Consider the following 24,587-nt stretch of genomic DNA (forward strand, 5'->3'; position numbering starts at 1 on the left):
ACCGTCCCTAAGCCTTCAGCCACACGCCAACTTTGGCCACAAGAGTACAGTAGATTTGGCTAAAAGAAACAGAACAGAAAGTTGATCCATATTTGTGCGTTTCGTGGTGCATTTGGCTGTGTTAAATATATATACAAACAAAATTGACGACCCGACACGGTTGCGTTATACCACCCGGTAAACAGCATCCACGTGGAGTTAACAAAGCCTCCGGCCCAGATCACCACTGTTGAGATTGGCGCTTTAATCTCGACCGCTAGTTCACCCGAACCGACTACTGTCTTAATTTATGTGGAAATTAATTAACCGATGTTCGAAATAAAAAACATGTACGATAGAATTTTTATAGTTATAAAAATAAAATGATATGAAAATGATGGATAAAAAAATAATTTTAACATTCTAGTTACATTTTTTTATGATGATAAATGACGACACCACTAGGGATCACAATGACTGTTGTAAATGATGAGGGAGAGGAGGAAGAGGATGACGTAAATATCGACACTCTGTCTCTGCGTCGACGTTGATACACATACAAAGCGACGAAAGAATCGCTCGACATCGATATCATTTTATATTTGTATTGACGCTGACAATAATACATGGAAGGTCGACGTTACGAATAAATGGAGATAAATATTACGGATAAATTTTTAAATCTAATGATCGAGATAGTAAAGAAATCTTAAGTACATTAGGCTAATATATAATTAGCCTATAGATTCCAATGAAAACTTTCGGAACTGTCTTAATTTATGCGGAAATAAATTAACCATGGATGTTGGAAATCAAAACGTGGACGGTGGATTCGCAACCGCATTGTAACCCGAATGCGATCTCATACTCGAGATCGCATTGCCTATAAAGTCCCGTCTCTCCCTCTCTTTCATCCCTCTCTGACCCTTTCATCGGGGTCTGTATACTTTTCCTCCGTTGCAGGAGAAAGGGTAAACGTCTAGGTTTTGTGTTTTGTATCTGTAAGTGCGGAACCCTAAATTTTGGATCCTCCACGCCGCCCCCCCGATCCATCTATCTTTTCGAATTCGATCGGATTTCCTCGGCTTCCTGTAAGTTTGAGATCGATTCTTCTGAAGTTTTTGGTGGGTAGCACCTCCCTTCGGTTCAGTTTGGTGGACTCAGGTCTGTCTTGGGATTCCAGCAAGACGATGGTGTCGGACGCGAGCAAGAAGAAGGCGGCCGCCAAGAAAGCCGCGGCGGCAGCGAAGAGGGGAGGGAAGTCCGCCGCCGCGTCGTCCAAGGCGGCGGCAGCATCTAAGGTGCCGAACGGGTCTGCGGTGGACAAGGTCGCCGATGGAGTCGGATCGCTCCAGATCTCGGATCGGACGTGCACTGGCGTCCTCGCCTCGCATCCCCAGTCCAGGGATATTCATGTGATCTCTCTGCTCTTTCTCCTTTTGGTTCTTAAGAGCATGTGTTCGATAAGCTAATACGCGATCCGCCGTAAGGCCCGATTTTGAAGATTGAAATTGCGATTTTAGTACTATGATCTATGAGTCTGAAGGATAATAAATCATGGATTATTAACTCAAGATAGGCTCATGTTCGAGAATCCAAAAATGAAAATTCAATTTTCTTGGATGTCAGTTAGGCAGGTTTCTGTGATTTTTCGTACGGATGATCTCCATGGGAAACGGATGTATTTAGATAGTTTTATGTCGTTCGCTGCTTGGATTTTGATCAGAACGCAATGCTTCTTTGAAGGATTCTTTTGATGTTCACTGTTGTTTCTTAGGTTGGAGATTCCTTTTTCTATATAGATAGTCAGTAATGTTTGTGTTGGCAAAGTTGTTGGAAGGTCTGACTGAAAAGAACGTATCTGAATCTTGCTGAGGGACACACTGTAGCCCTTCATGGCTTAGACACTCTGGCTTTCTGACATATTTTAGTGAAAGAGACAAAGAACAAACTCAGGATCGGAAATTGCTGTTAGAGTGAGCTAGCACAGAACTTTTCTATATTTACCGGTCTCCATGAACCCTTGAGCCTAAAGTTCTTATAAGAATCCAAAAATTATTGTGAATTTCATTCTGTATTCTCCTACTATTGACCTATTCGATTATGAAAGACCTTTAGTGTTAGACCTTGTATCAATTTCTTGAAGTTCTTAAGTGTGGCCTTAATGAAAAATGATGGAAATGAAGTGTAGTGAGATATATTTAACCAATATATTGTTTGTGTCAAAACAATTTTGAGGAAGAAAGATAAATTATTAATTGTACAACAAGAGAGCAATAGTTAACTAAGCTTTATCCTGATTATTGAACACCAGGATCTTGAAGCATAAAAATAATGAGTTTATAAGTTGTTTTTTTATCATTCAACACCAGCATCTTGGAGTTTTAAACTAAAGATATTGTAAGTTGTTTTTCGATTTTTTAACACCAGGATCTTCGAACTATAAACTAGATTTTTGGACTCCAAGATCTTGAAGTTTGATAAATTCTTTGTTGTTTATGATTGTCATGTTTCTATCTAGTTGACAGGAGTATCCACTTAAGCATAAAAAAAATTTGTCACTATCAAAAGCAATAGGAACAGGAACAATGCTCTTTAGATGGTCCATTGCCCTCCTTGATGGCAACGGTTTTGATGAGGTGTTCCATTTTGTAATTGTTCTTGGACACTGATAACCAATCAACTGACATATTTACAACTATTTAGATGCTTCCCTGGGTTCATATAAACTAAGCTGGTGATTTACAATTTCTGTACTTGAAATGGTCAAATTGTATCTGCAACCATTTTATTGCAATACTTCTTTTTCTTTTTTTGCTCGTTACTTCCTGTACATTTTAGTCACCAACTTCTCACCAACTTCTCTCCCCATGTCATAGTTTCTCAATGCTATCTTAGGAAATTTGTCTTGGTTGTGTACCTGTCTGGTAATCTTTCAATATTTTGTTTCATGAAAACATGTAAGTATCCACATGTTGCTGAAAAGCCTTAAATAATTATTGGATACTTGAGTTCGGACATCGATATGGAATTATGAAAATACCAGCCAATTCAGGTTATTTAAGACACAATTATGTCTCACAAACAAATATGTTTAATGAACTAGATATACAGACAACGAGTGCAAATATTTGGAACCCGTTATAAACTGATTAACATATTTGCTGCTTTGAATATTTTTATTCATTATGTATTTGGTTTCCGTTTCATATTCTTTGAATTATTCTCTTTCTGATATGGTTGCAAATTGTTCCCTTTCCAGATCGAGTCCTTATCATTAACCTTTCATGGGCATGACCTCATAGTGGATTCTGAGTTAGAGCTCAACTATGGCAGGTATTGTATATTGATCTACTTTATGATGCTGGAATTAGATTTGACCCCCTGATTTATTGGTCATGCTAATCTGTTCTACATGTAGGCGCTATGGTTTGTTAGGACTAAATGGCTGTGGGAAGTCAACTCTCCTGTCAGCAATAGGATGCAGAGAGCTCCCTATTCCTGACCACATGGATATATATCACCTTACGAGGGAGATTGAAGCTTCAGACATGTCTTCTTTGGAGGCTGTGATCAGCTGTGATGAAGAAAGATTGAAGTTGGAGAAAGAAGTTGAAATGTTAGCTGGCGAGGTTTGTCTGTGGGCACAATTTATTATATTTGTCATTGATCAGATATTTTTGGGACAAGTTTTGACTGTCTTATTATAGGATGGAGGTGGTGGTGAAGCGTTGGATCGTATCTACGAGCGATTGGAAGCACTGGATGCATCAACCGCTGAGAAGCGGGCTGCTGAGATTTTGTATGGGCTTGGTTTTAATAAACAAATGCAAGCAAAGAAAACCCGGGACTTCTCTGGTGGGTGGCGTATGAGGATTGCATTGGCTAGAGCATTGTTCATGAATCCAACTATCCTTTTGCTTGATGAACCCACCAATCATCTTGGTAAAGTATCAAGTTCTTATTCTCTTAATCAGCAAATTAATGGTTTTCGGTGTTCTGTATCCATACTTGGTAATATGATGAGATTAATCATTATTCCATTCGATTCTGCCTTTACATTTTGTTTTATTACTTTAAAATTGGTAGAAAAATTCATGTTGGACACCTTTTGACAAGTTTAATGGGCCATGCCAAGTTTGATATATAAATGCAAACTCATTTTAGCATGGGTCCTTGGGAACAAATACAAGTGGCATCTTGCGTATGCTGTCTGAGTTGCTTTCATGATTCAAATGAAGCTAAGGTTTGCTTGGTCTTGTTTTTCCTTGTGCAGACTTGGAAGCATGTGTCTGGCTAGAAGAGACTCTGAAAAAGTTTGATCGTATCCTAGTCGTGGTATCACACTCTCAGGATTTTCTTAATGGCGTCTGTACCAACATCATACACATGCAGAACAAGAAGCTAAAATTCTACACTGGCAATTATGACCAGTATGTCCAGACTCGGTCTGAGCTGGAAGAAAATCAAATGAAGCAGTACAAGTGGGAGCAGGAGCAAATTGCTTCGATGAAGGAGTACATTGCTCGGTTTGGTCATGGTTCTGCTAAGCTGGCTCGGCAAGCCCAGAGTAAGGAAAAAACTCTTGCCAAGATGGAGCGTGGTGGACTAACAGAAAAGGTGGTGAAGGACAAAGTACTGGTATTCCGCTTCACAGATGTTGGTAAACTTCCCCCACCAGTCCTGCAGTTTGTGGGAGTCACTTTTGGCTACACTCCAGATAACCTCATTTATAAGAACCTTGATTTTGGTGTGGACCTCGACTCCAGAATAGCCTTGGTAGGGCCTAATGGTGCTGGGAAGAGCACATTGCTCAAGCTGATGACTGGTGATCTTGCTCCTTTGGATGGAATGGTTAGGCGGCACAATCATCTCAGGATTGCCCAGTTCCATCAGCATCTGGCCGAGAAGCTTGATCTAGAGATGCCGGCGCTCCAGTATATGATGAAGGAGTACCCAGGAAACGAGGAAGAGAAGATGAGGGCTGCGATCGGGAAGTTTGGGTTGTCAGGAAAGGCACAGGTGATGCCGATGAATAACTTGTCAGATGGTCAGAGGAGCAGGGTGATCTTTGCTTGGCTGGCCTGGAGGCAACCGCATCTGCTGCTGCTTGATGAGCCCACGAATCATCTGGATATCGAGACGATTGATTCCCTGGCGGAAGCACTGAACGAGTGGGATGGGGGTCTGGTTTTGGTGAGCCATGACTTCAGATTGATCAACCAGGTGGCCCAGGAGATATGGGTCTGCGAGAATCAAGCGGCCACAAGGTGGGAGGGTGACATTATGGACTTCAAGGAGCATCTGAGGAGCAAGTCTGAGTTCTCTGATTGATATGTGAAAGGAGAGCAGCTAAAGGTTAGCATTTTTATTCCATGACTACGCTAATCATCTTAGTTGATTTTTTACAGATACGTATCACTTTGATCTACCCTTTCGAATGCTATTATTATATGGCTCCTAGGCAGAAGCCTCTACTATGTTGGTAGCACTAGTACTCCACACTATGGTTGATGATTACCTTTTGTTACAAGCACACTATGTTATTTGTTGTCTTATCTGTACTATCACCTATGTTGCATTTGCGATCTAAACATGAACGAGATGATGATTAGTGAAGAATTACTCTGTTGGAATTCGATTCTCCTGTTTGGAACTAAATCGGTGATATATCACAATAGTAGTCTGGTTTTATTCACAATTTGTGCTTTATGGAAAAACAAAAACACTTACGTCCATATGTTCGAAATTGAACTCCTAAGGAGTGCCACACCCTTTTTTCTAGTTGCCTAGTCGTTCTGCGCACCGAGAGCTGCAGAAGGTGCTCAGGAGATGGAAGTGGATAGCCTCCGTCGGTGGCGGTGACGAGTCTGTGATCCTAACACGAGTGGTGCGCTCGATGCTGTACTCGCTCGGTGGTGTGATGTCGTCTTCTTCTCCCATGCTCGCTACATTGCACCTTGCAAATGACTAGTATAGTTAAAAACCCTTAATCTTGCCAAATTAGATTTGGATTTGACCCGAAAATAAATGTTGAACCCGAGCCGAACATGGGCTACCGTCCTTCAAGATTCGTGCAACCGCTTGCTCTTTGCCATCATACTTTTCTGTGATGCAAGATTGGAACAGGATCTATAACGCTAGTTACGAATTGTAGGGTTTTAATTTGGTAGAATCATGACGTGTTCCACTGCCTTCGGAACCACGTGGGAAGCCACGCGGACACAAAAAAACAAGGGAGTGGAGCGTCACGAAACGTGTTCGACGCGGCACCCCTGCACTCCTATCATTCTCATTCTCTTCCCTTCTCGCCGCCACCGCTTCGGAGCTCCCCGATCCTATGCCTTTACTCAATGTGCAAGTCCAAAGCCGCCGTCTTGGCTGCCCCACCCAGACACAGGTCCAATTTCAAGTCGTCCTCCACCGCTTCCCCCTCCGGCGGCGTCAGCAACGGCTCAGACAACCGCCGCCGCCGCCTTCCCCCAACCTCCACCTCCTCCGGTAACTCATCGGTGACTAAACCCTCCTCCTCTTCCGACGCCTCCGCCTCCGCTTCATCCTCCGCCCTCAGCCTCGTCTCCCTTCGCGGCGCCCTCCATGAGGCCCCCGCCATCTACCCCTTTCCAGAGCTCTGCGCCGCCACCAAAAACTTCCTCGCCAAGCGCCTCCCCGGAGCCTCGTCCTCCGCCTGGCGATGCACCCTTCGCGGCCGCGACGCCGTCGTCATCCAGCGTCCCCTCCGCCGCCGCTCCCGCGACCTCCCCTCCCGCCTCGCTGACCTCGGCAGGTCCCACCATGGCAGCCTCGCCCGCCTCCTCGGCGCGTCTACCTCCGGCGACAACGTTTACCTCGTCTACGAGTTCGTCCCCGGCGCCAGCCTCGCTGACTGCCTCCGAAACCCACGGAATTCCAGCTTCACCCCGCTCGCCTCTTGGGTCAGCCGCATACAGGTCGCCGCCGACGTGGCCCAGGGCCTCGAATACATTCACTGCCACTCCTCCGCTGTCGCTGGCGTCCACAACCGGGTCAAGAGCTCCGCCATCATCGTCACACAGCCAGACCTCCGCGCCAAGATCTGCCACTTCGGCGCCGCCGATCTCGCGGGGGAGGTTCCTGATCCCTCCGCCGATGAGGCGGATATCACCTCGATCTCCTCGCCACCGACGAGGAAGGGGTCGGGCGAGCGGCAGATCCAGATCGAGGGGACGCGGGGGTACATGGCGCCGGAGCTGCTCGCCGACGGGGCCGTCTCGCGCAGTTCCGACGTGTTCGCCTTAGGGGTGCTGCTCCTGGAGCTCGTCTCCGGCGAGGAGCCGCTCAAGTACCTGCACGACAAGGAGCGGAAGGTCTTCGAGGTGGTCTCCCTCGTCGACACGGCGCGGGAGGCGGTCGGAGGTGAGGGGGACGGGAAGGAAGAAGAGGAGGAACGGCGGGGGAGGGTGAGGCAGTGGGTGGACCGGAGGTTGCGGGACTCGTTCCCGGTGGAGGCGGCGGACAAGCTGATTACGGTGGCGCTACGGTGCGTGGATGCGGAGGCGGCGGCCCGGCCGGACATGACGTGGGTCGCCGGCAAGGTCTCCAAGCTGTACCTGGAATCGACGGTGTGGGCGGAGCGGGTTAGCGTTCCGACCGACCTCTCGGTGTCCATTGCTCCGCGGTGAGCATAACCGGAACACGATGGATGTCTCGGCCCGAGAGGAAGTTTCGTCGCTTGGGGATGTCGGCACGAAATTTGATGTTGGTTGGGATCATACTCCAACTCACCACTGATGTACGCCGCGATCTGCATCGTATCAAGCCCTTTGATTGGCGTCTTTGAGATCCGTGCAAACACTTGGATCGTGGTCAACAAGTCCACGAGCTCGATTCCATTATTCTTCGTGCCTTATGTTACACTTGTAACTTACACTCACCTCTGTACGCCATACTTTGAAGGCTATCAAATCAATTAGCTGAGACAAAGTCATCAGTCAATTGACAATGAAGGAAGATCTACTGTGGTCAACGACAATGGAGTAAGGCCTTGTTCATCATCTTACGCTGAATCTGTGAGCTGAGCTCATGAATAACAAGCCTTTACAGATATGTTTACGATGGACACCAACAGTAGAATAACTAAGAGGAATAAAGGTTTCATATCATTTCATTTCTTTTGCTTGTTGCTTTCTCACAGTAAAAAAACCTGAAAAGGACATGGGAAGAAGAGAGAGTAGTACAGTGTGCATGGGATGCCGAGCGGAAGCCCGGAGGTCTTTTGAGAGAGAACAGTCTTCGCTCCCGGTGGCTTCTTCACGTGTCTGCCCTCCCTCCACTTTCAAGATTCCCAGCCAAGTTATACAGACAGAGGAGTAGAACCTTTGCTTTGGTTTGAGCACGGGAAGAAGCCATCGCTCAGCGACGGAGACGCAGTGTTAGTCTCTGGAAGGACGGTACGGCCCTGCAGCAGGTGGGCCACCGGAGAACCCACTTCATCGCCTGAGATCTGTGTTTATCCGATCGATCCAAGAATTCGATCAAAAATATTTATTTAAACTGGCTCATTATCCTTTGGATCAACGTCACTTCATGCATATTCCTCGATCTGTCACCTTCATCGTCTGGCTGTCAGCGTTTCTTTCTTCCGTCGAGAGACGACGGGATTTCACATCGCCCAGCTTGGTGCAGTGTGGATCGACCTGTTACAAATCTGTAGTAGGCCTATTCGTCGTCCTCGACCTGCGCTAGACCCCACCGAAACAGATAGTAGGGAGCGGGCGAAACCTGTGGAAGGCATGCAGGGTACGAAGTCCAAGAGAACGGGCATTTCATGGCGAAAGCATTGAGAGAACATGTGTACGGGGGGGTGGTCGGTCAAGAAAGAGAGAGAGAGAGAGAGACGGAGAAGAGAGAGGCAGACCCGCTCGGGAAGCAAAAGATCTCTCGGTCAGGCGGTAGCCCCCCTCATTTCCCGGGAATTCTGTGGCCCACCACTGATGACGTCATCAGGTTTCTCCTGCGGGCACTGTTTGTTTGGGACCCACTTCTCAAGACCCAATTATTGTTTGCCACGTCATCATGCACTATTGGCGTGGAAGCGTGGGTCGTCCATTTGTGGTCCTTGGCAGCCGCGCTTTTCAGGCGGAGGAAAGTGACCGAGAAAATGACGCGCTTTTTGCCACTGTGTTGTCCGTGTCTATTGACTGCGGACCCGACTCATGTACGATCCAATCACGAAGAAGGTAACGTGACGGGTACCGCAACGGGGTGACGTTCCTTTCCGTGTTGTAGTCATCTGGCTTCCATCAGGCGCAGTGACGGCGTTAGTCCCGACGGCGAGAGTCAGCGAGGCATCGGGACTTGCACTTAGAGGCGAGCGCAAGCGGAGAAGGGAAGCCGGGAGCCCTCTCCGTCGCAAATCCCGCTGTCGATGCTTCCGATCGCCGTTTCCTGACGGTGTGCAACTCCGCTGGGCGGGAATACTTCCACCTCCTCGCACCCCACAGGCAGGCGGCGTATTGCGTCCGTCTCCTTTCCCTCTCTTCTCCGTGTATGTTACCCCTTCAGTGGCATTCGGCTACAGTAGCAGAAGCGCTGCCGCCACTAAGCGTAAGCCTTTTCGCTAATGAAGTGGTGATGGGAAGAAGAGAGGAAACAGCTGCTCTTCTTTGTGTCATGCTTTATTCACGCATGTGTAGCCGCTGCTGCTGATGTCTTCTCGGGTGGGTGTTTTGATGATGTCGTGAAGTAGGTTTCAGCAAGGCGCAGTTGTCACGCTTCCTCGCTGGCCTTTGCCGCTTCGGTGAATCGATGTGGTGTGTCTGCTTGCTTGGAATCCTCAAACCCACCGCCTCCTTCTCTTTGTTTCTTTCTTATACCCATATGTCTCTCTCTTTCTCTTTCCAATCCTTGCCATCCTGTGATCTCGCTTTGTACTTGCCTTGGATTCGTAGCAGAGGCATGGACATGGCTGCTGGCCTGCGTCTCGGCTTCCAACGCCCGCAAATTATTGGCCTCTAAAAGCCAACCTTCCCCTTGCCACCCTCCCCGGGCCCTTCTCTCCTCCTGCCCGCTCTCCCTGTCTCTTTCCACTGTGGTTCCACCGCCAACTCATGTCAGCTGCGGGCGCGCCATGAACGGCCTTCGCCAGGAGGCCCACGTCGCCCAGCAGAGCCGCCGGGACAAGCTCCGGATCCCGTCCCACCTCCTGCAGCTCCGCGACGCGTGTGATCCGCCCATGTTCTCCAGTTCGGCAGCTGGCGCCGCCCCCACGGACTTTGCGGCAGGCAGCCAAGTCCCCCTCATCGTTCCTTCGTCGTCGGCGATCTTAGGCGAGACCGCCGCTGCCCTCCGTGGTCAGCCAGGTTGCGACTGGGCCGTGCATCCTTCCTTGTTTCCGGACAATCATTCTTGCCACCAACAGCCGAAGCCCGGCTTCGTCGGGTATCACGACGGATCGATGGACTTGCACTATGTCTCGCTGCCATCGCCGCTTCCGAGCCAAGGGCGAGACTTCGTCTCGGCGGTCTCGGCGGTCGCACAGCAGCCGTGTCCGTGGGCCATCGATAGCGGCGGGAACGAGCTGCTGTTCTTGCCGGGCTATGCCGCGGATCCGGCCAACGCCATGCTGATGGCCAGGCAGCCGCCTCCGCAGTGGAGCGGAGATCTCATGAGCGCCAAGTACGAAGACGCATCCGCCGTCGGAGGAAGCGATCTGAGGGTGGCGAGAAGCCTGTCCTTGACCCTCGCGTCGAGCCCAGTGCCGGAGCTGGGCGCGGCGCAGCTGGAGGCCGGGCCGTCCTGCCCGTACCCCAAGTTCCTGATCAGCGACAGGGTCTACGACAGTGGCGGATCACTACAAGACGTCGTGACCTCGCCTGGTGGCGCCGCTGCCCGCCATCCGTTCGCCGGCTACGCCGCCTTCCTCAAGAACTCCAGGTTCTTGAGGCCGACGCAGCAGCTGCTGGACGAGTTCTGCTGTGCGGTCGCGGGCTCGAAGCTCCTGAAGCGGTGCTTCGCCGAGGAGACGAGTCGCGGAGCTTCCAGAACTGGTGCGGTCGGGGAGAAGGATAGCAGCTCGAGGGTAGGCAACTCCGGTGCATCGACGTCTACGTTGTATAGCTCAGTGGAGGCCGGCGGTGAACGCGGCGCCGGCTGTAGTAGCGGGGTTCCCAAGGTTCATCGGTCGGAATTCCAGCAGAAGAAGGCAAAACTCCTGCACATGCAAGAAGAGGTTGGTCGACACTTCACCCAAAGTAAATCCATCTCTTATGCTTTGGACATCATCTGCTGCATCTTGTTCATGTTCTATTAGCAAGTTGAATCGCCTCATCACTGCATCAAGAATTCACTGGAACTGATGCCTGACTATGATCATGTGACTATGAGAATTATGAAGCTATAAGCTTATTCCTCGAGAGATAAATGACTGAGAAATACTTTTGACTTTGCTTTGTTCACAAGCAAATAGAAAAGGAAAAGAATAACCTTTTTCGGATGATGAAATGTTGACTGCAGGCTAACTAATGAGTGGTGGGTTTATGGGGATGCAATCCTACTGTCAGAATAAGGCGTTGACTAACATGCAAAACACCAAGACTGTATGTCAACTCTATGTTGCCTTAGGTTCTAAATCAAGGTCTAATGTATGAATTTTAATTGTCTGATAATGCATCGACAAGAAGATTCTTAGGCAAGTAAAAGTTGTTTTCCTCTTGATTAGTGTTTGACGAACAGCCTGAAATGGTACGAAACGGGTGGCACACATCTAGACGACTGGTAATCTGAAATAGATTACTATGTGTCAACTCTATGTCGCCTTTGGTTCTAAATCAAGGTCTAATGTGAATTTTAGTTGTCTGATAATGTATTGACAAGAAGATTCTTAGGCAAGTAAAAGTTGTTCTCCTCTTGATCAGTGTTCGCGGACTGCCTAAAATGGTAAGAAACGGGTGGTACGCAACGAGACGACTAGTAATATGAAAATAGATTACTTTGTGTCAACTCTATGTCGCCTTTGGTTCTAAATCAAGGTCTAATGTATGAATTTTAATTGTCTGATAATGCATCGACAAGAAGATTCTTAGGCAAGTAAAAGTTGTTTTCCTCTTGATCAGTGTTTGACGGACAGTCTAAAATGGTATCAAACGGGTGGTACGTATCTAGATGACTATTAATATGTATATAGATTACTTTGTGTCAACTCTATCTTGCCTTTGGTTCTAAATCAAGGTCTAATGTATTAATTTTAATTGTCTGATAATGCATCGACAAGAAGATTCTTAGGCAAGTAAAAGTTGTTCTCCTCTTGATCAATGTTTGACGGACTGCGTAAAATGGTACGAAACGGGTGGAGATGTAAATATATTACTTTGTGTCAACTCTATGTCGCCTTTGGTTCTAAATCAAGGTCTAATGTATGAATTTTAATTGTCTGATAATGTATCGACAAGAAGATTCTTAGGCAAGTAAAAGTTGTTTTATTCTTGATCAGTGTTTGATGGACGGCCTGAAATGGTACAAAACGGGTGGTACTCATCTAGATGATTAGTAGTCTGTAAATAGATTATGGATTTTTGTTTTAGATGATTAATATTTCTTGAGTTTCCCTAAAATTAGAAGGTGAGTCTTGGCACGACATCAAAATTGCCTCTTTGTTACCTACATGACTAAGGTTCAGGAAGCTGAAACAATCTTGCATTTGGTGGGAATCCTGTGCATTAGGCTACCTTACATTGACCTAATTTTCTTCTACTAAGTGCTGTACACATCTTGTTTCTTGTGCACTTCTGTTTGCCATTATTTGTTGATGGAATGGAATTAGCTCACGAATAAAGAAAAGATTTGAAGAGTAGAAAATACCTGAAACGTATGGTTTAAGCATATCGTAGATGGATTAGACCCCACGAGTATGTGGAACAAGATGAGTAGTGAGCATCGTGGAGCAAAAGTTGGATTGAGTTGATGATGATTCATTTTCGGTTTGGTCCCTATAGTCATGAGTCACTGCTCAGCAAATGTGCTGAGAATTATGAAGTATGTATTACTGAACGGTAGCTTTTGTCGGTGTTACACTGTAGTTTGTGTGCCGTCACTCCATTACGAAGGAGCATTCGATCTCTAGAAATGGTGTGTTCTCTAAAAGTATTGCAAATGGTCAAGAGGAGATTATGGTTTAAGCTCGGTGATTATTATGTTTTAAGTTTGTTGGTTTCTAATATTATCATGATATTGAGTGTGATACAATGAGTTTTATCGGTGAATTCTTTCGATATATTATGTTCCCTATGTTCCGTCGATGAGCTTCATTCTTTGCTAGTCTGAGGTGTCCTCTGCATTCTCATGTCGTACTAAGTGTTAATTCCTGGACTGTGAAGATTTGCAGAAGATACAAGCAATACCACCAGCAAATGCAAATGGTGGTCTCCTCCTTCGAATCTGTTGCTGGCCTCAATTCTGCCACACCCTGCACTTCGCTAGCCCTGAAAGCCATCTCAAAACACTTCAGGAGTCTAAAGAATGCCATATCAGAGCAGATACAAAACATAAGCAAAGTTCTCGGCGAGGAACTCTTGTCATCACCCAGTTTTAGTAGAGGGGAAGCTACGACAACCCCACGGTCGAAGTACCTTGATCAAAGTCTTCAGAAACAAAAGGTGGGCGAAAGCACCCTAAGCTTCACTGGCTACAACCAGCCTGTTTGGAAGCCACAGAGGGGCCTTCCAGAGCGTGCCGTATCTGTTCTTCGGGCCTGGTTGTTCGAGCATTTTCTTCATCCGTAAGTTGCGATCTAGAGGTCATCATATTTGCTTTTTCTTGCCTGCAAACTCATTGCATGTATGTTTGTTGTTTCCAGGTACCCGACCGATACAGATAAGCACATGTTAGCAACTCAGACTGGCCTGTCGAGGAATCAGGTATTGATGCATATCTAAGGTCTTATGCTTGTGTCTTGCTTTACCTAAAGCGGTAAACATAACAAGGATCACAGAAAATTTCCACTCAGTCATTCCCTAGCAACTCAACATTCCTAAAGGAATTCTCCACATCTCTGGTTGATCTTTATATAAGTGATGAGATGGCTAGTAATAGTGTTAACCTCACAAGAACAATAGTGCAGGCAAAAGTTGGGTGAACTCATGCTAGACCTTGTGATTAGAAGTGACATACTTGTAAGGATATGCTTTGGGAGAGCTTTTCCAATGTGATCACATGCATCATTCCTTAATAGATAGACATTTCATGCTTGCGCATGAAACCTGCCTTTCGTTTTGCAGTACTTTTGGCCAATGCGAAGCTGGCTGATGAATGTTGTCTCGTTGCTTAATCACAATCGTGAGAGTTTGATGGATTTTCTATAAGATTTCGGTGTTCTTATTTGATGATTTTGTTAATGCAGGTTTCCAACTGGTTCATCAACGCCAGGGTGAGGCTATGGAAACCCATGATAGAAGAGATCCACATGCTGGAGACCAAAGGAACCAGTGGAATGGATTTCACTTCAGCTAATGCAAAGCACATGATGCCCGGCACAGACGACGGAGCACGCCCTTCCATGGAGCCTGTGTTCGCCGCCGACGAGCGCTCCCAGGAGCCGTGGCAAGGCGACAAGAGATCGAGGGTTGAAGAGAGCGAGATGCTGATGAGCTTCGCGAGCTACCAACACGCCATGGACATCGGCGGGATTGATGCGGTGTCCTTGACGCTGGGCCTTCGGCACGAGGGCGGCCAACAGAATCCGCATCAGATGTTCCATGATTTTGTGGGCTGATCGCCGTTTCTTTGCCGTCGAATTCGGTGGGCTGATCGGCACGAGATCGTCGGCTGATCGCCGCATCAGAATCCGCACGGAGGGCGGCCGCGCAGTTCTCGTCGAATTCGGTGGTCGAAGTGATCTGCATCGCTTCTTCGTAGGTTGTCTTCTGCTATACGAGTGTTTGTGGTGGTGTGATGATATCTGAACTGCTCAATCTAACAGTGTCGTTTCTGTACGCGTGCGTTCTTTCTGACATCAGCCCATGGGCCCCATTTCATCGATCCAATCGGAAGGTTGGTATGCAAGGCGAGCACATATGAAAGTGATGACGGGCTGGGTCGAGCAAAGCAGATCACCGACCATGCAATTTTCACGGGGTGACGTGGTTTCTCCATCGCCTGTGAGAGGTGATGACATCACCCGAGACAAACGTCAGGGTTGACTCGGTCCAACCTAAAACGATTACACCCCACGCGACCTCAGCCGAGCGCGCACGTGCCGTGCGGCGCCATCTTACCCTCTTCCGAACGGAACCCAATCCGCGACATCCGTCGCCCGCGATCGACCCCCGTGGCGGCATCCGTCGTTGAAGGGAAGGCCGTAAGGGCGAGAGACAAAACCGAAGAGACGGGGAAAAGAAGCTCGAGGCGAAAAGGAAACCCCCCTGTCCTATCGATCGATCCTTCCCTCCCTCCACGATTCTTCGCCGCTTGGAGTTGTTTGATCCATCCGGTCTCGAGACGGACTCCGTGAACTCCGTCCGATTCCGGACTCCTCTGGGTACTCCTTCCTTGCTTCTTGTCTTTTTCCCTTGGAATTTGCACAAATTGGTGGTTCTTGGATCTTGTCTTGGAGTCTTTAGGTTGTGTCGTATCGGCTAACCGGTTCCTCGATGCGATTCGAGGATGAATTTACCGGGTTTTGGGGTTTCTTTGGTTTCGCTAAGGGTGTTTCCAGTGTCGTTGTTTTTCTTGGATGTTAATTTGGTATCAAGATTGTTGCTTTTGCTTAGGTTTCGGATGCGGCTTTGCTTTTTTGTCCTATTCATAGTGCCAGATACCGTCTTCTGACTAGCCAGCGCTTGATGGTAGAGTTTATTGTAGTGTCTTAATGTCCTGCTTGTGACAATTACTCCCTCTAAACGAACCATGAGTGATTACTTGTTTTGCTAGTTCTTGTATTGGCAATTTACTTTCATTGGGAGGAATTGTGGGGCAAGAAAGATACTATCGGAAGGTGTGAAACTATGTTAACTGCTACGAACAAGATTATGAATTGTCTAGATTTGGTAGAGAAGCGCACAACACGAAAGTGGAAACCCTTCATGGTAGGATCATGGACCCTCCTGTTCTATCAGTAGAAAACATCTATTTGTTTGCAGGACATAAAATTTGATTTCGTCTTTAGCGTTTTTAATAGCACTGTCTTTCTTTGATTTAAGAATCCGCAACCTTGTTTTTCATGTGGCCCTAATAAATGACAAAAGATACTCCTGTAATAATTGCATGTACCCCCTCTTTAAGAATGGCAATTGCATCTTCTGGTTGTTCTTCGATATCTTACTTTACTTCCTGAATTCTTAGTAAAAAGAAAAATATGTGGAAGCTGCATAATGCCATCACTGAGAAGGTATCGAAGGGGTGGAAAGATACTACCCAAATGTGTGAAACTTTGCTGGTTGCTATGAACAGGGTGATAGATTTGGTAGAGGGAGACCAGACACCAAACTTGATAATTTTTATTTCTTTTGCTCAGTTTTTTCCTTTTTCTTTGTTCATGTGCATGCCTTGGTTCATGTGGTCATAGTACATTACAAAAGGTAATTGTGTGATTCTATTTATACACATGTTATTTGTTTAGTATAACCATTTCTGTTTTATATGATTATGATAATGTTCTTATGTGTCTCATATAATTGATGATGTGCCAGGTTGCTCTCTGCTACTGCTCTTGTAACATTTTGGCTATTCTCTTGTGGTTTGATAACCTCATCTTGTCTGTCATAACATCTCTGGCTTGTTATTATTTCTCATTCAGATAATCACATTGTGGTATGGGCTGGTCGCCTCTTCTTGATTTCATTTTTGTTGAAAGATGTTCAGTAGGCACGTTCTTAGCCGGTTTGAATGGCCATGGCGAAGCAAAAGTCCTCTAACGACCCAGTTGCTCGATGATAGGCCGACTGATGTAGAATTGTCTGTTTACTCTAAGTTGCCAGGTCCTGATCCTGACAGCCCATCTGGCCTTCTTAATGGTGAAGAATTGAACACAGAACCAATTGTTGATTTAGATCTCTTCTTTGGATCTCTCTACAATTATTATTGCGAGAAAGGGTTACGGTGCATCACTCTAAAGTGGATAGTTGAGATCCTTTCCGTAATCTTTGTTGAATGTTTTATTTGGTTTTTCTTATTGGTTGTTGATTGGCCTGCTCTCCGCAACGCAAGATGTGGGATGGATGCACTTGAGTCTGGAAATAAGCCTTGTGATCTCGCAAAGGAGGCCATCAATAAGCACCCACTTGTACCTTTTACTTTTACCAAAGGTGTCATTGTTGGGTCCATGATTATATTGGCAATCTATGGAGTATTCAACTTTTTGAAGTTCATTGTGCAATTCAAAAGTACACTAAAAGTTCGTGACTTCTATTATAACAGGTCAAGTTTCAGATCCTTTATATGCTTAAATTTCACATTGTACAATAGCTGAATAAATCAAGATAAATTTCTTCTTTTTTTCTCCAGTCTCAATGTCACAGATCGTGATATTCAAACAACTTCATGGCCCGTTATGTTAGAAAAAGTCATAAAATTACAGCGGTCACAGCAACTGTGTGTGATCAGAAATCTTACTGCACATGACATAGTGATGCGAATGATGCGGAAGGAGAACTACTTAATTGGAATGCTCAACAAACGTGTTCTTGCTTTTCCAATTCATTGTTGGATCCCTGGAGCTGGTCCTGTTTTGATTAAAAATGGGAGGAAATATCATATGATACTACCAAAGACTCTTGAATGGACATTAAATTGGTGCATATTTCAAAGTATGTTTGACAGGTAATTTTGTTCGTCATCCTGTCACTTGTAGTCTTGCCATATACATCATAATTGGTGATGAGCAATTAAAACTTTCAGGTTAAATCTACTAGGTTGTAGCATATGGTATTATAGTTTCAGGAGATACTTTACAGGGAGTTATGCTGCAATATTAGAAAAGTAGTAATCGATCCTGGAGTTCACAGAGCAAGCACTTTACTTCAATAATTTCTTTCCTTTTTTTAAATTTCAGAAACATAATGGTGAAGTAGGGTTTGATACTCTTAGTCATTAATTTGAGTTTACTGTGTATTTTACTTGCAGAATTTACTTTTCACATTACTTTAATATTCTTGTAGTTCTATTATGTCTTTGAATTTTCTATTAAATATGTGAATATGCATCATATTCTTGCTTAGATTTTCTGACATTTGTAATTACTTAGAAGAGAGAACAAAAGAAATCCCTGATAATATCTATGTGCTGACAATGGAATCATTTTTCTGTAGTAAATTTTGTATTCGGAGAGAATTCCTAGAGAACCCTTCATTATTGAGAAAGAGGCTAAAGATTGTTGGGATTGGGATGTTTCTCATTTCACCATGTCTAGTAATCTTCATGCTAGTATACCTGTTCCTAAGGCATGCTGAACAGTTCTATCATCATCCAAGCACAGCATCATCTCGGAGGTGGTCAAATTTATCAAAGTGGATATTCAGGGAATTCAATGAGGTACATGCCCTAAACGATTCTTATTGACGGTTCATATGTATAGATTTGGACTATCTGGAAATCCTTATTCTCAATTGTCTTGTTGGATAATTGATGTTTTTTTGTACATCATATTAAGGTTTAAGGTGTTCCTTGCCCTAGCCATGCTTGTCATTGGTTAACATAATATGTACCATTCCAAGCATGCTATAATGGGCCAAAGCATGCTAAAAAGTTTAAGTAGGCTCCATAATCATGAATTGCTACATTTTTGTTGTATGATATAGTGCATTGCACATAGGCATGGACTATGTATGCACGTAATCTACTGGCATAGATCATATTGCACATACATACAGTTCCACACTTATATATGTTCATCTTGATAAATGTTGGAGAATAGGATTTTAATATAGATAACTTCTTTTCAGTGTCATTTAGTTCTTTTGGTTGCACAAACAGAGTCATAAAATCATGCTGTAGCTTTTCTTGTAAAATTTTAACTTTAAATTTCTAGTAGAGTGGTAAATAGTTGTGACACAAAAGCAAACTCTCTGCTTGCGAAGAGTAGACTGTGTATATTAACCCTCCCCAGATTCCACATTTGAGCAAGCCTCATCATGTACCGAGCCAATCTTCTAGTTGTGTATACCCCAAAAGCTTGAACATCTTGTTTAGCTCCTGCCTTCCAGAATTGTTGTTGTTGCTATTGTGTAATATCTTTCTTCTTTTACCACAAAAAAGATTAATTATTTTTTTTTTTAACTTTTGCTGCTACTTTGGTATTAACACTTCAGAACCCATTCTTTTTACGGCATTGACCTTTGAATATTTTCACTTTATTTTGGTGTTCAAGTTTGCTCTCATATTTTTTTAGTACATTCCAATTGGTGGCTAGCATGATATGTGTTGGTGGCATGGCATGGCATGGCGTGGCATGGCGTAACATGTCATGCAATGGAACAGTGAACTAAAAAGATAAGGGAACAAGAACAGATATCCATGACAAAACCAATGCAAGAGGTGGCACAGAAGCTTTTTTGTTGATTCCCATAGGTCAAGTAAACCAAAGGTTAGCCAGTGAGGAACTTCATAGTGTCACTTTGGCCTGTAACCAAGCCAGTTCTTAAGAAACAAATCCAAATTTGCCTATGAGGGTGATCGTATAAAATGGTATGGATATCAGTGTTTATTGTCATCGAAACTTATCCCTCAGATCATATGCTGGATAAATTGTGAGACTTAAAACCTTGGTTGTCCTTTTGCCATGTTTTATAGTGATTTTTTTTTGTTTATACTTTATTGTGCCTGTGTGGGCATGCTTCATAAATTCAAGGGTATTCTCTAGGAATAACTTACCAGAAGCATGCTTAATATATAATACTTTATTAGAAGCATGCTTAAAATTGCTGATGTGTCTTTAATAACTAAGACTCTGAAATTGTAGGATCCATGCTAAATTATATGCAAGGTTATGTCATAGTTAAAAACACTTGTAATCTTAAGTTTGCATATGTTCCTTTATTATTTTAAGATTCTGACAATTAGACATGCTTGTTTGATGCGTTTTACATTATGCTGGTTAAAGTATGTCATGTTTAAGCTTGTGATTTTTTTATAAGATAGGTTAATTCTTCCGCTAACATTCTTATTTACTGTTGGCACTTCCTACACAACTCAGGTTGAACACTTGTTCAGATATCGCATGAGCAATAGCATAGTACACGCTTCAAATTATCTTAAGCAGTTTCCTGCACCTCTTGTGACCATAGTTGCGAAATTTATATCTTTTGTGTCCGGTGGTTTTGCTGCTATTTTGATCATTATTGCCTTTATGGATGAATCTCTGTTGGAGGGCCATGTAAGTGTGTGAATAAATTTTTTTTGTACATACACTATTCTGTTTTCACACAGGACATCGTGGCAGTTTCTTTTGTAATTTCAACTGAATCTGCAGGTTTTTGGTCGCAATTTGTTCTGGTATGCTGCCATTTTTGGATCTGTAACTGCTATAAGTCGAGCTGCTGTAGCTGATGAGCTTCAGGTCCTTGATCATGAAGGAGCCATGTCTCTTGTTGTGGATCATACGCATTATATGCCAAAGAAATGGCGCGGTAAAGAAAATAGTGACTTGGTTCGCTCAGAATTTGAGACCCTGTTCCAGGTAAGATTTTATTTACTACATGCTATTATTACCTGTTAATGATGCTAAACTGTGCATTGTGTACCTTCTGCTTGGATGTTGCCTATATATCTTTTGCAGTTATTATGTTGCACTATCAAGGTATGTGCTTCTGTTTTATGAATGGTATCTCATTTGCAATAGTTTCCCATCAAAATCTTGTAGTTGTCTGCCTGGTGATTCATGGCTCAATTGTTTGATTAAGGCTCATTTGTCTTTGCTTTGATGGATATTTTAGAGGGCCAACTACCTTGCAATTAAATGTTGATGGATATAATTTATGGAAGTGGACAAGTATTGATATCTCCCATCTGGTTGTCCTAATGTTTTGAAATATTTTATATAAGTGAATATCTCATTTGTATGAATTTTATTAGTTTGAAAGGTATTTTGCAAAATGTTATAAGTTGTCAAGTGGTAACAACTTCCATAATTTCATATTACTTATCAATATTGCTCAAGAGAAAGGAAAAAAAAAATTAACTAAAAGAAGACAAACTTATGTTTGATTGATGATTCTAAGGAAAAACAAATTTATGTCTTCGATTCGATTGAAGATCTTATCTTTATAACCATCAAACAAGTATTTTCTCAACAAATATCATTTCCAAAGCAAACATGAAAATATATCTTCCACAAAGAAGAAAAAATGAAATAATTGGTATGTTTTGATTTAGGGATATATTTTTTTTATTGGATTTCTTTTTTCTACTTGGGGGTTGGATTGTAGTTAAACGTCATAAAATTATTGAATGAAATGAAGTTCCTTTTCGCATATTATGTGAGCAGTGAAGTCACATTTTAATTTCCGTTGATGTAATTTTATTGTCTACATGTGATACATGCGAAGTTATAAAACAATATTACTCCTTAAGCTAGAGTAAATCTAGTAATTATCTTTTTTTAATTATTCTTCACTGTTGTTATCTTTTCGTTTATTTCTTTTTCCCTTTGTTCATTCTCAGATATAAAAAAAATATTTTCCTTACTTTCATGAACTCGTCATACATCAGAGATGGTGCTAGCGAAAATACTTTGTCTATTTGTTGACTTCATATTAGCCTCCTTTCTTTTGAAACAAATGCAATAGCATAGTGAGATTTCAAAAACCTGTAGTGCTGAAAGATGATGACTGCATAATGGTGAAAATTTCACAATCCAGCTTGCATATGTTCAATTTGTTAATGATTGCTTCAGAAGCTATATTCTGACTTGACTAGTATCGCCTTATCTATATATTGATGAATTAGATTATCACTTGCTACCTGTCCACTAAATTTTTTGGAGCAAAATTAGTCAATATTAGTAAATAGCAAAACAAAATATTGCTTTGAAAATTTTCTGCATGTCTAGCACCGACTTATATAATATGTACTGTGCATCCATATGTCAACTTCCTCAGCTTTTTTGTACCTATCGGCCAGCTGACTTGCAAGCTTTGAATAGTCTTGGTCATGAGATTTGTTATTGTTGCAGTACACTGGAATGATGTTGCTGGAGGAGATGGTGTCAATTTTCCTAACTCCAATTATGTTAATATTTGTTGTACCCGAGGTATCTCTCATTATTTCAGATTGGAAAGTATGGCATGACAATATGCACTTTGTAACACTACATTTTGTGGCTTTATAGCGTGTTGACGATATCCTACGCTTTATCTCGGACTACACAGTGTATGTTGATGGCGTTGGTCACATCTGCAGGTTATTCATTCGCTTTCTGATTCTACTCTTTCTCTCCCTCTCTTCATTCACATTTTTCCTTCGTCGTTGCGGTGCAGTTTCAGTGCTTTTGACTTCAAAAGCCATGGGAATGGGCAGTACGGTTCTCCCTATGATGCAGCAAGAGAGAGGAGGAGTTCCCAAGGGAAAATGGAGAAGTCTTTCTTCAGGTACTGCTTTATTGGAAGTGTTAAGTCACTTAAGCAGAGATGATATTTCACATTCTTTTTCGCTAAAGCATCAGGGAATGATAGATTAGCATCAACTTATCTACTGTTTGTTGTTGGGTCTCTTATTAGATTTTCCTGAAGCAAATTTTTATTTCAATGTGGCATGGGACTGAAGCACATGCTTTGTTGTCAATGTGTTCCTCATGAATATATTTGCAAATTTTTCTACAACTCAGCATCATAGTTATGTCCAGTATGTAGTTAATAAAAAGGCACAGAGTTATTTTGAATTCTACTGTGCTTGTTTGACCATTCCTGAGGTTGGAATAACTAGCTAATTTTTATTTTAATATTTCCGTATGTCCTGTTTTATGTAGAATACCCTGATTTGTTTAATGTGGATAATGCTTCAGAACTACCAAATCAAGTAAGACATTCACCAGAGATTAATAATCCGGAGTGCTCTGGAGCTGGTTTTTATATAGTTTATTACCATCTTCTCTCTTTATTAATATACATATGCTGCTTATTAATTCCAAGAAGCATACCGGTCAAGGTAAATACATTCCTGTCTTCTCTCGCTTTCATAAGGTCAACATGATTATTGGGATTCCATCTTTGATCTTATTTTCATGTCAATTGGTTTCTTAACTTTCAGGCTGTTTGCATCTTATGCAGCTTCCAATGCACATACCCGACCTGGGAACCCAGTGATGATGGTCGACAGTTCCTTTCCACTCTTCAAAATTTCAAGGAGAAGCAGATCCACCAAGGCCGTCTGCAGGATAATTCACACACATGGACATGGCAAGCACTCCGAGGTTTGAGAGTCCGGCATGAAATCATCCACAGATTCCCTTCAGGCAATGTGTTTTCTGGTAATGGAGGCTTTCCAAGGTATGACCACCACCCGGGGTCTGTCTGGCTAACAAATCATGAACAAAGAAATCACCCATATATTCTGGATTGGTATTACACTTCCAAGCCTCTCGAGGATCCGGAAAATCCAGAAGATTCACCTTTGCCAGAAAAAGAAATGGCTTTTGAGTCGATCCAAGATTTTCATGCGACACAGAGCAACCTGCAAACTGAGGTCAAGAACACGGATCAGAGCTGGGATCTTCCCTTCTCTGACCGTCTTCAGAGTCACATTGAAGCCTCCACTTCTGGCTCCTTGTTCAAGAATTCTGCACCTCAAGATCTAGACCGTCACATCATGCATCATCGGTGGTGGGACCGTACAGCTCTTACTGCTTCTGCGGCTCAGGCCAGTTTTCTTGAACCCCCCAGCTTTGGGCACCATGATTATAGTCATCACAGTGATGATGTGCATGGTGGCGGTAGCGAATATCTGGGTAACCTTCAAAGATTATCCGAGACGAGTGACGTGGGTGAAGCTGATGATGAAGTGCTAGACCTCCCATTTGTAGATAGTTATGTTGGATCGTTGAAGAACCTGACAGTAAGAATACCACGAATGAGCGACGATCGGATTCATTGATATACACCCACCATTACAGACACAGATGTCAGGGTTTATAATATTTGCAATGCGTAACGGTGATGAAATTTGTGTTCAGATACGAAGGGGCAGTATTCTTTTGTACATATATTTAGCAAAACATTCTTCCGGATGCCCCTCTTAATGATGCAAATAATAATGCCCTATGATTCCCTCCTTGTTGGATGGCAAGGATAGGCAGGTCGAGAAGCACTAACCCTAACCCGAGGCATAACCGTGCCCCGTGTTTCTACACCAGATTACTCGGAACATACGTTTCCAGACGGAGATTGATGTGCACCAACATTGAATTATGCTTTTGTTCTTGCAATCACGTTCCTGGTTTCTGAATGACGACGTGTGTGTAACTGATCACATTGATCTGAAGATGCTCATTTCAAATGGTTTCATATCCTGCACTTTGGTTCTTTGATCCTGCAGCTTCCAAGTTACGTGTGTGTGTGTGTGTTCTTCTTCTCTCTATCCTGGGGTTCCATTTGATCCGTAGGGGGAAAGGAGTCAAGACAACGTCGAACCTTTTTTCCGTGAAGGAG

At 43.7% G+C, this 24,587-nt stretch overlaps 4 protein-coding genes across 8 annotated transcripts; all 4 read left to right on the forward strand.

The window, feature by feature from the left end:
* Positions 1 to 881: 881 nt before the first annotated feature.
* LOC135650834 (ABC transporter F family member 1-like) lies at positions 882 to 5,620 on the forward strand. Of its 3 annotated transcripts, none has more exons than XM_065170457.1 (6): positions 882 to 1,070; positions 1,130 to 1,394; positions 3,242 to 3,315; positions 3,401 to 3,611; positions 3,690 to 3,924; positions 4,256 to 5,620. In XM_065170457.1, exons 2-6 carry the CDS (start codon positions 1,170 to 1,172, stop codon positions 5,311 to 5,313), a joined length of 1,803 nt encoding a protein of 600 aa, XP_065026529.1. In that variant the 5' UTR covers positions 882 to 1,070; positions 1,130 to 1,169; the 3' UTR covers positions 5,314 to 5,620. The 3 variants fall into 3 exon arrangements, with proteins under 3 accessions (XP_065026529.1, XP_065026530.1, XP_065026528.1); XM_065170458.1 differs by having other exon boundaries at positions 1,144 to 1,394; XM_065170456.1 differs by having other exon boundaries at positions 1,163 to 1,394.
* A 607-nt stretch (positions 5,621 to 6,227) lies between these two features.
* Positions 6,228 to 7,964, forward strand: LOC135650835 (lysM domain receptor-like kinase 3). Its single transcript, XM_065170459.1, has one exon. It carries the CDS (start codon positions 6,333 to 6,335, stop codon positions 7,638 to 7,640), a length of 1,308 nt encoding a protein of 435 aa, XP_065026531.1. The 5' UTR covers positions 6,228 to 6,332; the 3' UTR covers positions 7,641 to 7,964.
* A 1,128-nt stretch (positions 7,965 to 9,092) lies between these two features.
* Positions 9,093 to 14,945, forward strand: LOC135650833 (BEL1-like homeodomain protein 3). Its single transcript, XM_065170455.1, has 4 exons — positions 9,093 to 11,188; positions 13,332 to 13,732; positions 13,811 to 13,871; positions 14,354 to 14,945. The coding sequence occupies exons 1-4, from the start codon at positions 10,088 to 10,090 to the stop codon at positions 14,723 to 14,725; spliced, it is 1,935 nt and encodes a 644-aa protein (XP_065026527.1). The 5' UTR covers positions 9,093 to 10,087; the 3' UTR covers positions 14,726 to 14,945.
* A 264-nt stretch (positions 14,946 to 15,209) lies between these two features.
* On the forward strand, positions 15,210 to 24,452 carry LOC135650832 (autophagy-related protein 9-like). 3 transcript variants are annotated; one of them, XR_010501641.1, is made up of 11 exons: positions 15,210 to 15,490; positions 16,748 to 17,367; positions 17,455 to 17,769; positions 18,258 to 18,480; positions 20,141 to 20,320; positions 20,417 to 20,623; positions 22,118 to 22,195; positions 22,274 to 22,344; positions 22,422 to 22,532; positions 22,946 to 23,088; positions 23,211 to 23,349. XR_010501641.1 is itself a non-coding variant. In XM_065170454.1 (10 exons), the coding sequence occupies exons 2-10, from the start codon at positions 16,805 to 16,807 to the stop codon at positions 24,031 to 24,033; spliced, it is 2,571 nt and encodes an 856-aa protein (XP_065026526.1). In that variant the 5' UTR covers positions 15,212 to 15,490; positions 16,641 to 16,804; the 3' UTR covers positions 24,034 to 24,452. The 3 variants fall into 3 exon arrangements, 2 of the variants coding, with proteins under 2 accessions (XP_065026526.1, XP_065026525.1); XM_065170454.1 differs by lacking the exon at positions 22,946 to 23,088 and having other exon boundaries at positions 15,212 to 15,490; positions 16,641 to 17,367; positions 23,211 to 24,452; XM_065170453.1 differs by lacking the exon at positions 22,946 to 23,088 and having other exon boundaries at positions 15,213 to 15,490; positions 23,211 to 24,452.
* Positions 24,453 to 24,587: the final 135 nt, after the last annotated feature.

Source organism: Musa acuminata, chromosome BXJ3-10 (assembly GCF_036884655.1).
Source record: "Musa acuminata AAA Group cultivar baxijiao chromosome BXJ3-10, Cavendish_Baxijiao_AAA, whole genome shotgun sequence".
NCBI classification, from domain to species: domain Eukaryota; kingdom Viridiplantae; phylum Streptophyta; class Magnoliopsida; order Zingiberales; family Musaceae; genus Musa; species Musa acuminata.

Coding starts and splice junctions, on each gene's coding strand:
- LOC135650834 (XM_065170457.1), top strand. CDS start 1,170: ATGGTGTCGGACGCGAGCAAGAAGAAGGCGGCCGCCAAGAAAGCCGCG. Junction 1,395..3,241: donor CCCAGTCCAGGGATATTCAT/GTGATCTCTCTG, acceptor TTCCCTTTCCAG/ATCGAGTCCTTATCATTAAC. Junction 3,316..3,400: donor TTAGAGCTCAACTATGGCAG/GTATTGTATATT, acceptor TTCTACATGTAG/GCGCTATGGTTTGTTAGGAC.
- LOC135650835 (XM_065170459.1), top strand. CDS start 6,333: ATGTGCAAGTCCAAAGCCGCCGTCTTGGCTGCCCCACCCAGACACAGG.
- LOC135650833 (XM_065170455.1), top strand. CDS start 10,088: ATGAACGGCCTTCGCCAGGAGGCCCACGTCGCCCAGCAGAGCCGCCGG. Junction 11,189..13,331: donor TCCTGCACATGCAAGAAGAG/GTTGGTCGACAC, acceptor TGGACTGTGAAG/ATTTGCAGAAGATACAAGCA. Junction 13,872..14,353: donor CTGGCCTGTCGAGGAATCAG/GTATTGATGCAT, acceptor TTGTTAATGCAG/GTTTCCAACTGGTTCATCAA.
- LOC135650832 (XM_065170454.1), top strand. CDS start 16,805: ATGTTCAGTAGGCACGTTCTTAGCCGGTTTGAATGGCCATGGCGAAGC. Junction 17,770..18,257: donor TTTCAAAGTATGTTTGACAG/GTAATTTTGTTC, acceptor ATTTTTCTGTAG/TAAATTTTGTATTCGGAGAG. Junction 20,624..22,117: donor AATTTGAGACCCTGTTCCAG/GTAAGATTTTAT, acceptor TTATTGTTGCAG/TACACTGGAATGATGTTGCT.